The 13,751-nt window shown below is 48.7% G+C and overlaps 1 protein-coding gene across 1 annotated transcript in view; it reads left to right on the top strand.

The window, feature by feature from the left end:
- The window catches only part of kcnn1 (potassium calcium-activated channel subfamily N member 1), a 90,209-nt gene that overhangs the window by 57,745 nt on the left and 18,713 nt on the right, over window positions 1-13,751 (top strand). Inside the window, exon 4 of the mRNA XM_033047209.1 lies at window positions 10,432-10,850. Coding sequence (XP_032903100.1) covers window positions 10,432-10,850 — 419 coding nt within the window. The remainder of the gene's footprint in view (window positions 1-10,431; window positions 10,851-13,751) is intronic.

The raw sequence follows: 13,751 nt of genomic DNA, 5'->3' as shown, positions 1-13,751 counted from the left end.
GTTCCAGCATCTGCAGTTCCTTCTTAAACATGGTAAAGGACATAAGCTGTTTGTAAGGTGAATGTGAGAAGCTAGTGCGACTTGGGTGGGGGAGGGATGGAGAGAGAGAGGGGCTACCTGAAGTCAGACAAAGCAATATTCATACCACTGGGCTGTAAGCTGCCCAGGCAAAATATCAGATGCTGTTCCCCACACCCAAGCCCCTCATCATCGTTACTTTATTTGCATATCTTTCATTCATGCTGCCTGTCCTGCTGAGTTACTCCGGCTTTTTGTGGGTGTATCTCTGGTTTAAACCAGCATCTGCAGTTCCTTCCCACACATGATTGTCCTGGAGCCAGGTTCAAATGACAGACCCTCAACAAGAGGGATCACCTGCTCAATTGTTTCACTGCTGTTGACAAGAGTTTACAGTTAACACATTAATTGCGGTGTTTCTAACGTTGCAACATCTGCGGGATCTACGCGCGGCGGCCTTGCCTTGTGCAACCATCCTCTCTCTTTCCCGCAACCCTATCCCGTCTTCCTCTCTCTCCATGCCCCCCCCCCCCCATCCTCCGACTAGTTTGACTGCCCTCCTGATTACATTTTACTTTGCGTGCCTCGTTGTCAGCTTCCCCTTAGCTGACAATTACCTATTCTATTCCTTAACTTTCATCCCCTTTGATCTCTTGTCTTCACACCTTACACTTCCACATCTCCCCTTTCCCCCTCCCCCGACTCTCAGTGTGAAGAAGGGTCTCGACCCGAAAAATACCACTACCACCCATTCCTTCTCCCCAGAGATGCTGCCTGTCCCGCTGAGTTACTCCAGCATTTGTTCAAGAAGGAACTGCAGATGCTGGAAAAATCGAAGGTAGACAAAAATGCTGGAGAAACTCAGCGGGTGCAGCAGCATCTATGGAGCGAAGGAAATAGGCAACGTTTCGGGCCGAAACCCTTCCGGGTTTCGTCCCGAAACGTTGCCTATTTCCTTCATGGGTTTCGTCCTGAAACGTTGCCTATTTCCTTCGCTCCATAGATGCTGCTGCACCCGCTGAGTTACTCCAGCATTTTGTGTCTGTCTTCCGTTTCCATTGGCCCAGTCCTTCAGAGAGGGAGTCTTCCCCCTTGCTTGGACTTGCAAGGTGAGGCAGTGGCACAAGGGCAGCACGGTGGTGCAGCAGGAGAGTTGTTGCCTCTCAGCGCCAGAGACCCGGGTTCGATCCTGACTACTGGTGCTGCCTGTACGGAGTTTGCACGTTCTCCCCGTGACCTGCGTGGGTTTTCTCCGGGTGCTCCGGCTTCCTCCCACATCCCGAGTGTGTGTAGGATAGCATTCACGTGCGGGGATCGCTGGTCGGTGTGGTCTCGGTGGGCCAAAGGGCCTGTTTCCACACTGTCTCCCTAAACTAAACCAAACGTTACCCATTCCATCACTCGTTCTGAAATCTCAGCGACGACTCTTGCAATTTCTGTTCTAGTTTCTCACAGAGTCCTCGGATATATCATTGGGGAAGCACGGTGGCACAGTGTAGAGTTGCTGCCTCTCAGCGCCAGAGACCTGGGTTCATTCCTGACGACAGATGCTGTCGGCGTGGAGTTTGCACGTTCTCCCTGTGACCGGGGGGGTTTTTTCTCGTGGCGCTCCGGTTACCTCCCACATCCCAAAGACGTGTGTGTGTGTGCTTGCAGGTTAAGTGGCCCTCTGTAAATTGCCCCCCTAGTGTGTAGGATAGAACAAGTGTGAACGGCTGATCGCTGGTCGGCACGGACTCGTTGGGCCGAAGGGTCTGTTTCCACGCTGTATCTCTAAACTAAACTGAACTAAATATTAAAACAAATGTTAGAAGCTCAGACCTAGTCTGTCTATTGGCGTGGAAACGTATGCGCGCCTGGACCAGTCGCACGGCAATAAATCAATTTGCTTTCACTTCTATTGTCAGAAACCCCTGACCCCAGATTAAAACTCACCGCCATTGTTCCCCGTCACAAGCAATGTTCTCAATTATTTAACTGCAGCCCAGTCACTGAATGGACGACAGTCTTGACTCCAACATTCCCTGACACGCTTTTACAAAGCTGAGAGATCTCATTGTTGTCTCTAGAATATCTTGCAGTATCATATATCCACACACACACACGCACACACACACATGCACACGCACACGCACACGCACACACGCCCACGCTCACGCGCACACACGCACACACGCACACACACACACACACACAAACATGCACTCACACACACACACACGCACACACACACACATGCACACACACATGCACACACACACACACACACACACACATACACACGTACACACACACGTACACACACACACACACACACACACACATAGATACACACACACACACACATGCAGACACACACACACACACACATGCACACCCATACACACACACACATACACACATATATATATACACACATACACATACACACACACACACACACACACACACACACACACACACACACACACACACACACACACACACACACACACACACACACACACACACACACACACACACACATCTCTGCCCCCACCACCCCAGTCTCTCAGGGCTGCTTGATGCAGCATCCATCCCGTGCTGGGCTGACTCTGCAGATAATGTGATGTCAGTCCAGAGAGATTTTGCTGCAGTGCTTCAGAAACACGTTACTCTTGCACTGAGGGCAGTGCGGAAACGTCGCCTTCCACTCTTGTCAATCAAAGTTGAAAACCTCATTTGAAAAACAGAAAGGAGATGGAGGAACAAATATTTAAAAGACTCCTTGCGTCTGAAGAAGGGTCTCGACCAGAAACGTCACCTATTCCTTCTCTCCAGAGATGCTGTCTTTCCCGCTGAGATACTCCAGCATTTTGTGTCTATCTTCGGTGTAAACCTTCTTACACTCTTTAAAAGACAAATTACAATTTGCAGTAGAAAACTAACCTGCAAACCCACACGTCTTTGGATAGTGGGAGGTTTGTGGGTTAATTGGCTTCTAGAAATGTAGTTTAATTTAGTGTAGTATAGAGATACAGCGCGGAAACAGGCCATTCGGCCCATCGAGTCAGAGCTGGCAAGCGATCACCCTGTACATTACCCCACACACCGTCTTCCTCTCTCTCCATGCCCCCCCCCCCCCCCATTCACCGAAGCCAATTAACCTACAAACTTGTACGTCTTTTGAATGTGGGAGGAAACCGGAACACCCGGAGAAAACCCACGCGGGTCACAGGGAGAACGTGCAAACTCCGTATGGACAGCGCCTGTAGTTCGGATCGAACGGGTGCAGTGGAGTGATTGCGAGTGGGGGGAGAGGGAGGGGGGGAAGAGGACCCCTTTATTGTCACGTGTACCGAGGTACAGTGAAAAGCTTTTGTTGCGTGCCAACCACCATTGCCCAAGTTTCCCTTTGATGCCTGAGGAAGGACATCATCCCATTTGACCCGACACATAGTCATAGAGTCACACAGTGTGGAAACAGGCCCTTCAGCCCATCTTGCCCACGCCAATAAAACCATGCCCCATCTACACTAGTCCCACCTGCCTGCGTTTGGCCCATATCCCTCTAAACCTTGTCCTATCCACGTACCTGACCAAATGTTTCTACAATGCTGTGATCATACCTGCCTTAACTACCTCCTCTGGCAGCTCGTTCCATAAACCTATCACCCATTGTGTAAAAAGAAAGTTGTATCTCAGGTTCCTGTTAAATCTTTTCCTGCTCACCTTAAACCTATGTCCTCTGCTTCTCGACTCCCCCACACTGGGTTAAAGACGGTGCATTTACCCATTTTATTCCTTTCATGATCTTGTACATCTCTACAAGATCACTAATAATAATAATAATAATAATAATATATTTTATTGTCATTGCACACAAGAGCAACGAGATTTGGTGCCATAACATAATAACTAATAATATTTAGATTTAGATATCCCCGACAACATGGTTTGTAAAAGAACAGTAAAATAGTCAAAACAGTTCAAACAGACTAAAGTGCAGATGTGTCTGTGTGACGTGACCATCCGAGGGAGACAGTCCGTGAGGGGATGGGGGGCACTCAGCAGGGCCGGTTCAGAGCCGCTATAGCTCTGGGAATGAAACTGTTCCTGAGTCTGGAGGTTTGGGGGTAGAAGGCCTCGTAACGTCTGCTCATCCTCCTGCGCTCCAAGGAAAAAGTCCTCGCCGGCTCAACCCCCTCCCAGTAGCTCAGGCCCACGAGTCCTGGCAACGACCTTGTAAATCTTCTGTGTGCCCTTTCCAGCTTAACGAATCTTACCCTACAACAGGGTGACTATGTGGCAGGAAATGTGGCCTCACCCAATGTCCTGTGCGATTGACCAGTGACATGACGTCCCAAGATAGAGTCTGAAGAAGGGGTTCGGCCCGAAACGTTGCCTATTTCCTTCAAGGGTTTCAGCCCGAAACGTTGCCTATTTCCTTCTCTCCTTAGATGCTGCTGCACCCGCTGAGTTTCTCCAGCATTTTTTGTCTACCTTTGATTTTCCACCATCTGCAGTTCCTTCTTAAACACTCTGACCTACCAACTTCTGTATGTAATATGTTTAAGAAGGAACTGCAGATGCTGGATAATCGAAGGTAGACAAAAGTGCTGGAGAAACTCAGCGGGTGCAGCAGCATCTATGGAGCGAAGGAAATAGGCGACGTTTCGGGCCGAAACCCTTCTTCAGACTGATAGTCCGAGGTTCGTGTAGGATAGCGTAAGTGTGCGGGGTGATCGCTGGTCGGCGCGACTCAGTGGATCGATGGGCCTGTTTTCCACGCTGTATCTCTAAACTAAGGTGAACTAATATCAGGTGCGTAGACAAAAATGCTGGAGAAACTCAGCGGGTGCAGCAGCATCTATGGAGCGAAGGAAATAGGCAACGTTTCGGGACGAAACCCTTCCGGGTTTCGTCCCGAAACGTTGCCTATTTCCCTCAAGGGTTTCGTCCCGAAACGTTGCCTATTTCCTTCGCTCCATAGATGCTGCTGCACCCGCTGAGTTTCTCCAGCATTTTTGTCTACCCTCACACTAGCTCTTTACACACTAGGGACAATTTACATTTTACAGAAGCCAATAAACCTACAAACCCGCACTCTCTTTGGGATGTGGGAGGAAACCAGAGCACCCGGAGAAAACCCACGCGGTCACAGGGAGAACGTACAAACTCCACACAGACAGCACCTGTAAGGCAGCAACTCTACCGCTGCACCACCATGCCGCCCTTTATTTTAATCTTTCTTTCTTTCTTTATTTCTTTATTTATTTATATTAGAAGTCATGTACAGTCGTATAAACCATGGCATATAACATAACACATTTCGTGTACAACTTCTTGTTTTAAATATAACAATAGAAAAATAATAGCTGCAAGAAAAGAAGAAAGAAGAAGAGATTAAGTAAGATAGTGATGTGTAGGCCCCAAAAGTTAACAATTGGTAGTTTGTGGATAGATAGAGAGAAAGAGCCCATAGAGATGTAGAAACAAAAGATAAGCCCAGAAATGAAACGTTGCCTATTTCCTTCAAGGGTTTCGTCCCGAAACGTTGCCTATTTCCTTCGCTCCATAGATGCTGCTGCACCGGCTGAGTTTCTCCAGCACTTTTGTCTACCTCCTGTATGTAATACTCTGACTGAGCAAGGCCTTCTTGACCACCCCATCTACCTGTGCCGCCACTTTCAAGGACGCCACTGAGGTCGACTCTCCTGACGGCAGGAGTAATACCCAGTCGAATGCCCCCATTGATTACAACTAGAATCACTGTTCACTCAAGATACAGATGAGTTTCGATTGCTACGCCGTGAATAACATCGGAGCAATCTACTTTCCATCCCTGCATCAGTCCACGCCTCCTCTGCTTAATGAACTAGTAACAGAATAACGATGTTACCATCAACTTAATGGGAAGTGGGCTCTGAGGTGCAGGAATGCATGCGCGGCTGCTCAGGCTAACTGCGTGATCATCGTCGCATCTGTGCCTCGCTCTTTGTTTCCAAAACTCAATCCACCTGACGTCAATGACACCAAATTTCGGCCGCAAAATTCAAGTCACATACTCTCCAAAACAGACATGAATTTCATCTCCTTGACTCGATTCCGTCCCCCCCCCCCCAATAGAAACATGGAAAAATGGGTGCAGGGGTAGGCCATTCGGCCCTTCGAGCCAGTACCACCAATCAAAATGATCATGGCTGATCATCCAAAATCAGTACCCCGTTCCTGCTTTTTCCACATATCCCTTGATTCCTTAATGTTATGTAACACAGACAGATCTTTATCCTAAAGGGCGGCATGGACAAGTATAATATGGTGCAACATAACTCTGGTAATTAACCGTTTCAGAACTGGGTGTGGGGTATGGAAACTTATGAAGTAGGTATCTCCCTTTTATTTCCTGTTCTGTTTCTTCTTTTCCCTTTTTTCTTCTTTTCTCTCTTTTTTTTGTTTGATTTTTAAAAAAATATTATTTATTTATTTTTTTTGCTTGTTTCTTTTCATTTCTGGGCTTATCTTTTCTTTCTACATCTCTATGGGCTCTTTCTCTCTATCTATCTATCTATCTATCTATCTATCTATCTATCTATCTATCTATCTATCTATCTATCTATCTATCTATTACCAATTGTTAACTTTTGGGGCCTACACATCACTATCTTCCTTAATCTCTTCTTCTTTCTTCTTTTCTTGCAGCTATTATTTTTCTATTGTTATATTTAAAACAAGAAGTTGTACACGAAATGTGTTATGTTATATACCATGGTTTATACGACTGTACATGACCTTCTAATATAAATAAATAAGGAAATAAAGAAAGAAAGAAAGATTAAAATAAAGGGCGGCATGGTGGTGCAGCGGTAGAGTTGCTGCCTTACAGGTGCTGTCTGTGTGGAGTTTGTACGTTCTCCCTGTGACCGCGTGGGTTTTCTCCGGGTGCTCTGGTTTCCTCCCACATCCCAAAGACGTGCGGGTTTGTAGGTTTATTGGCTTCTGTAAATTGTAAATTGTCCCTAGTGTGTAAAGAGCTAGTGTGAGGGTAGACAAAAATGCTGGAGAAACTCAGCGGGTGCAGCAGCATCTATGGAGCGAAGGAAATAGGCAACGTTTCGGGCCGAAACCCTTCCGGGTTTCGGCCCGAAACGTTGCCTATTTCCTTCTGGGTTTCGGCCCGAAACGTTGCCTATTTCCTTCGCTCCATAGATGCTGCCGCACCCGCTGAGTTTCTCCAGCATTTTTGTCTACCTTCGATTTTCCAGCATCTGCAGTTCCTTCTTGAACACTAGTGTGGGGGTGTTCGTTGGTCGGCCTGGATTTGGTGGGCCGAAGGGCCTGTTGCCCTGCTGTATCTCTAAAAAAACCCGAAACTATCTCGGTTTAGCAGCAAATTGTATTCTTTCCTTGAGGGTTCCAATCACACAAATACAATTATAAAGATGTCAGCTGATTTACATCGGGGAGACTAAGCGTAGGCTGGGCGATCGTTTCGCCGAACACCTCCGCTCAGTCCGCAATAACCTACCTGAACTCCCGGTGGCTCAGCACTTCAACTCCCCCTCCCATTCCCAATCCGACCTCTCTGTCCTGGGTCTCCTCCATTGCCAGAGTGAGCAACAGTGGAAATTGGAGGAACAGCACCTCATATTCCATCTGGGGACCTTGCGTCCGGATGGCATTAACATTGAATTCTCCCAATTTTGCTAGCCCTTGCTGTCTCCTCCCCTTCCTTAACCCTCTAGCTGTCTCCTCCCACCCTACCATCCGCCCGCCCTCAGGCTCCTCCTCCTCCTGCCCTTTTCCTTCCTTCTCCCCCCCCCCCACCCCCCATCAGTCTGAAGAAGGGTTTCGGCCCGAAACGTCGCCTATTTCCTTCGCTCCATAGATGCTGCTGCACCCGCTGAGTTTCCCCAGCAATTTTGTGTACCTACAATTATAAAGATGTAAGGATTGGGGGAGGGGGGGTGGGTGGGATTGGGTGGATTTTGTGCAAAATAAGTTATGAATAGTCATGGAAAGGGTGCTGTAAAGATGCAAGAGAAATGACTGGAGTGGTGAACTAAACTTGTCCCACTAGTACGATAAACGAAGGAAGAGATACAGCACAGAAACAGGCCCTTCAGCCCACCGAGTCCGCACCGACCAGCGATCCCCGCACACTAACACACACTACACACACTAGGGACAATTTTACATTCATACCAAGCCAATTAACCTGCAAACCTGTACGTCTTTGGAGTGTGGGAGGAAACCGAAGATCTCGGAGAAAACCCACGTGGTCACGGGGAGAACGTGCGAACTCCGCACAGACAGCACTCGGGGTCGGGATGGAACCCGGGTCTCCGGCGCTGCAAGCGCTGCAAGGCAGCAACTCTACCGCTGCGCCAGCGTGCTGCCGGGGAACCAGGAGCAGTGGCAACACTTGGTGGTGTCCACAGAAGGGGTGAGGAAGGGGTGAGCGAGGCTTCAACAACGGCCTTGCCTCAGAACAAGATGGTGTTTGAGATCTAACGATACACGGGGAAGAATCAGAGCAAAGGAGAAAATCTCCGTTGATTATTTTTGTCGTTTAACCGCTGTGGCTCTCCACTGTTCCATTTTGCAATTGAATTGAGATGTCCAAGATGATTAAAGGAGCTGGTGGAATTGATGTACAGATAACACATGCCCGCAGTAAGGTTAATCACAATCTTAAGCGATAGGAGCGGAATTAGGCCGTTCGGCCCATCGAGTCTACTCCGCCATTCAATCGTGGCCGATCTATCTCTCCCTCCTCCTAACCCCATTCTCCTGCCTTCTCCCCATAACCTCTGACACCCGTACTAATCAAGAATCTATCTATCCCTGCCTTAAATATATCCACTGACTTGGCCTCCACAGCCCTCTGTGGCAAAGAATTCCACAGATTCACCAGCCTCTGACTAAAGAAATTCCTCCTCATCTTCCTCAAGCTCGAGTGGTCTCGAGTGGTCTGTTGAGGAGCGGTCAGTTGGTTCAGCTTATTGTCACGTGTACCGAGGTACAGTGAAAAGATTTTTGTTGCGTGCTATCCAGTTAGCGGAAAGACAACACATGATTACAACCAAACCGTCCACAGTGTAGACATACAGGATAAAGGAAATATCATCTAGTGCAAAATAAAATCCGATTAAAGACAGTTCAAAGGATCTCCAATGAGGTAGATGGGAGGTCAGGACTGCTCCCTAGTTGGTGAGAGGACGGTTCAGTCACCTGATAACAGCCGGGAAGAAACTGTCCCTGAATCTGGAGGTGTGCGTTCATTTTCACACTTCTGTACCTCATGCCCGATGGGAGAGGGGAGAAGAGGGAGTGACCGGGGGCGACACTGGTCCTTGATGATGCTGCTGGCCTTGCCGAGGCAGCGTGAGGTGTAGATGGAGTCAATGGAAGGGAGGTTGGTTTGTGTGATGGTCTGGGCTGCGTCCACAATTCTCTGCAATTTGTTGGTGCCTTGGATGGAGCTGTTCCCAAACCGTGCTGTGATGCATCACCGATAAAAGGCTTTCTACCCACAGTGGGAAACTAAAGCACGAAATATCCACTGACGTGGCCTCCACAGCCTTCTGTGGCAAAGAATTCCACAGATTCACCACCCTCTGACTAAAGAAATTCCTCCTCATCTCCTTCCTAAAAGAACATCCTTTAATTCTGAGTCTGTGCCCTCTGGTCCTAGACTCTCCCACTAGTGGAAACATCCTCTCCACATCCACTCTATCCAGGCCTTTCATCATTCGGTACGTTTCAATGAGGTCGCCCCTCATTATTCTAAACTGTCGCGAGTACAGGCCCAGTGTCGCCAAACGCTCATCAAAGGTGCAGGAGTAGGCCATTCGGCCCTTCGAGCCAGCACCGCCATTCAATGTGATCATGGCTGATCATCCCCAATCAGTACCCCGTTCCTGCCTTCTCCCCATATCCCCTGACTCCGCTATCTTTAAGAGCCCTATCTAGCTCTCTCTGGAAAGCATCCAGAGAACCGGCCTCCACCGCCCTCTGAGGCAGAGAATTCCACAGACTCACCACTCTCTGTGAGAAAAAGTGTTTCCTCGTCTCCATTCTAAATGGCTTACCCCTTATTCTTAAACTGTGTGTGGCCCCTGGTTCTGGACTCTCCCAACACTGGGAACATGTTTCCTGCCTCCAGCGTGTCCAAGCCCTTAACAAGTTTCATGTTATGATGTTTGATGTTATAGGTTACGGTGAGTAGACTAATGGGGATAGTTGGTCGGCACGTCCACATGTTTGGGTTTTGGAAAGGTCTTTCCGTGCCAAGTTCATGATCAAACGGTGAACATCAATGTAGGACAATTGGTGGCAAGAACCAGTGGCCACACAACGGGGAACAGGGAGTTGCCGTGGAGATGAATGCCTAGCGCTAAATTCCACCCTCTGCTTCTTCTTTGCTCCCAGCTGTTCATGGTGGACAACGGAGCAGATGACTGGAGAATAGCCATGACCTACGAGAGGATATTCTTCATCTGTTTGGAGCTGCTGGTGTGTGCGATCCACCCCATCCCCGGACAGTACATCTTCACATGGACCGCCCGCCTGGCCTTCAGCTACACCACGTCAATGGCCAACGCAGACGTGGACATCATACTCTCCATCCCCATGTTCCTGCGCCTCTATCTCATTGCCCGGGTCATGTTGCTTCACAGTAAGCTCTTTACCGACGCCTCGTCCAGAAGCATCGGGGCGCTCAACAAGATCAACTTCAACACCCGCTTTGTTATGAAAACTCTGATGACCATTTGCCCGGGGACAGTGCTCCTGGTCTTCAGCATCTCCTCCTGGATTATAGCTGCCTGGACCGTACGCGTGTGTGAAAGGTGAGGCTCACCGTTAACTGTTGGAGTTTAGAGATACAGCGCGGAAACGGGTCCGTCAGCGGGTCCACCGACTAGCGATCACTCCGTACACTAACGCTCACACACATACACGCACTCGCACCACACACACCACACACACACACACACACATACACGCACTCGCACGCACTCGCACCACACACACCACACACCACACACCACACACACACACACACACACACACACACACACACCACACACACACACACACACACACACACACACACACACACACACACACACCACACACACACACGCAATTTACAGAAGCCAATTATAACCTACAAACCTGTACGCCTTTGGAGTGTGGGAGGAAACCAGAGCACCTGGAGAAAACCCATGCAGGTCACAGGGAGAACGGACAAAACTCCGTACAGACAGCGCCCGTAGTCAGGATCGAACCGGGGCCTCTGACGCTGTGAGGCAGCAACTCTATTGGGGATAGGTCCTCACATTGGGGATAGGTCCTTGAATGTTTTGCCTTAACACTGGGTGATGGATCTACAAATATGTGAAGGAAGGAACTGCAGATGCTGGTTTACACTGAAGATAGACGCAAAATGTAGGAGTAACTCAGCGGGTCAGGCAGCATCTCGGGAGAAAATGAAAAGGTGACGTTCCGGGTTGGGTCTGAAGAAAGGTCCCGACCCAAAGCGTCACCTGTCCATGTTCTCCAGAGATGCGGAATGACTTTAGTTTACAGATAAAGCATGGAAACAGGCCCTTCAGCCCATCGAGTCACCATCGACCATCGATCATCCATACACTAATACTATCCCACACACTAGGGACGATTTACAGAAGCCAAATAATCTACAAAGCTGCATCTCTTTATTGACACGTGTACTGAGGTACAGTGAAAAGCTTTTGTTACGTGCTAACCAGTCAGCTGAAAGACAAGACATGATTACAATCGAGCCATTCGCAGTGTACAGATACAGGATAAAGGGAATAACGTTTAGTGCAAGGGTAAGTCCAGTAAAATCCGATTAAAGATAGTCCGAGGGTCACCAATGAGGTAAATGGGAGGTCAGGACCGCTCTCTAGTTGGTGATAGGATGGTTCAGTTGTCTGATAACAGCTGGGAAGAAACTGCCCCTGAATCTGGAGGTGTGCGCTTTCATGCTTCTGTGCCTCGTACCTTTTGGGAAAGGGGAGAAGAGGGAGTGACTTTGGAGTGTGGGAGGAAACGGAGACCCGGAGAAAACCCACGCAGGTCACGGGGAGAACGTACAAACTCTGTACAGACAGCGCCCGTAGTCAGGATCGAACCTGGGTCTCTGGCGCTGTGAGGCAGAAACTCTACCGCTGCACCCCCTGTAAGAGGTGTTTGCAAGGTGGAGCTGAATTCACACGTTCACAAGTTATAGGAGTAGAATTAGGCCATTCGGCCCATCGATCTCTGCCTCCCAACCCCATTCTCCTGCCTTCTCCCCATAACCCTCGACACCCGCTCTAATCAAGAATCTATCTATCTCTGCCTTAATAATATCCACTGACTTGGCCTCCACAGCCTTCTGTAGCAATGAATTCCCAGATTCACCAGCCTCTGACTAAAGAAATTCCTCCTCACCTCTTTTCTAAAAGAACGCCCTTTAATCCTGAGGCTGTGACCTCTAGTCCTAGACTCTCCCACCAGTGGAAACATCCTCTCCACATCCACTCTATCTATGCCTTTTATTATTCTGTAAGTTTCAATGAGGTCCCCCCTCGACCTTCTAAACTCCAGCGAGTACAGGCCCAGTGCCGACAAACGCTCATCATAGGCTAACCTACTCATTCCTGGGATCATTCTTATAAACCTCCTCTGGATCCTCTCCAGAGCCAGCACATCCTTCCTCAGATATGGGGCCCAGATTTGCTCACAGTTCTCCAAATGCGGCCTGACCAGCACCTTATAGAGCCTCAGCATTACATCCCTGTTTTTGTATGCCAGTCCTCTTAATAGAAATCCTCGCATTGAATTTGCGTTCCTTACTACCAATTCGACTTGCAAAGTAACTTTTTTGGAGTCTTGCACCGACACTCCCAAGTCCCTTTGCACCTCCGATTTCTAGATTCTCTCTCCATTTGGAATAATCTACGCCTTTATTCTTATTCCCAAAATGTACACCTTTGCACTTTGCTACACGGGATTTATTTTCCTGGATTAGATCTCCAACACCGAGCTTGCAGGAGTCAGCTGCTCTACATCGGTGAGACCAAGTGTAGGCTTGGCGATCGCTTCGCCCAACTCCTCCGCTCAGCTCGCAATAACCAACCCGATCTCCCGGTGGCCCAGCACTTCGACTCCCCCTCCCATTCCGAATCAGACCTTTCTGTCCTGGGCCTCCTCCATGGCCTGAGTGAGTCCCACCGCAAATTAGAGGAGCAGCACCTCATATTTCGCTTGGGTAGTTTACACCCCAGCGGTATGAACATTGACTTCTCCAATTTCAGGTAGTCCCTGCTTTCTCCTCACCTTCCCCTCCCCTCCCCAGCTCTTCCACAGTCTCCGCCTCTTCCTTTCTTTCTTCCCCCCCCCCCCCACCCCCACATCAGTCTGAAGAAGGGTCTCGACCCGAAACGTCTCCTATTCCTTTGCTCCATAGATGATGCCTCACCCGCTGAGTTTCTCCAGCATTCTTGTCTACCTTCGATTAACAGAAGTCAGACTAATTTTGACATTCGATGCGTGTGTCCAAATCACTCAATATCCACCTGACAGTGCTCGGTCGGTCAAAAGTGATTTTATTAAGTTTCCTGTGCATCAATAAGTATGTTCAAAGAGTCAACTGCCTAGAAATGACATCAAAGACCTTGAAGCCTGAATCTGGGTTTAATTATCTGGAAAACAGGCAATTCCCTTTTCAAGAAGAATAA

The sequence above is a fragment of the Amblyraja radiata genome, chromosome 29 (genome assembly GCF_010909765.2).
Source record: "Amblyraja radiata isolate CabotCenter1 chromosome 29, sAmbRad1.1.pri, whole genome shotgun sequence".
Lineage (NCBI taxonomy): Eukaryota > Metazoa > Chordata > Chondrichthyes > Rajiformes > Rajidae > Amblyraja > Amblyraja radiata.
This window is presented reverse-complemented; position numbering and strand designations above follow the sequence as displayed.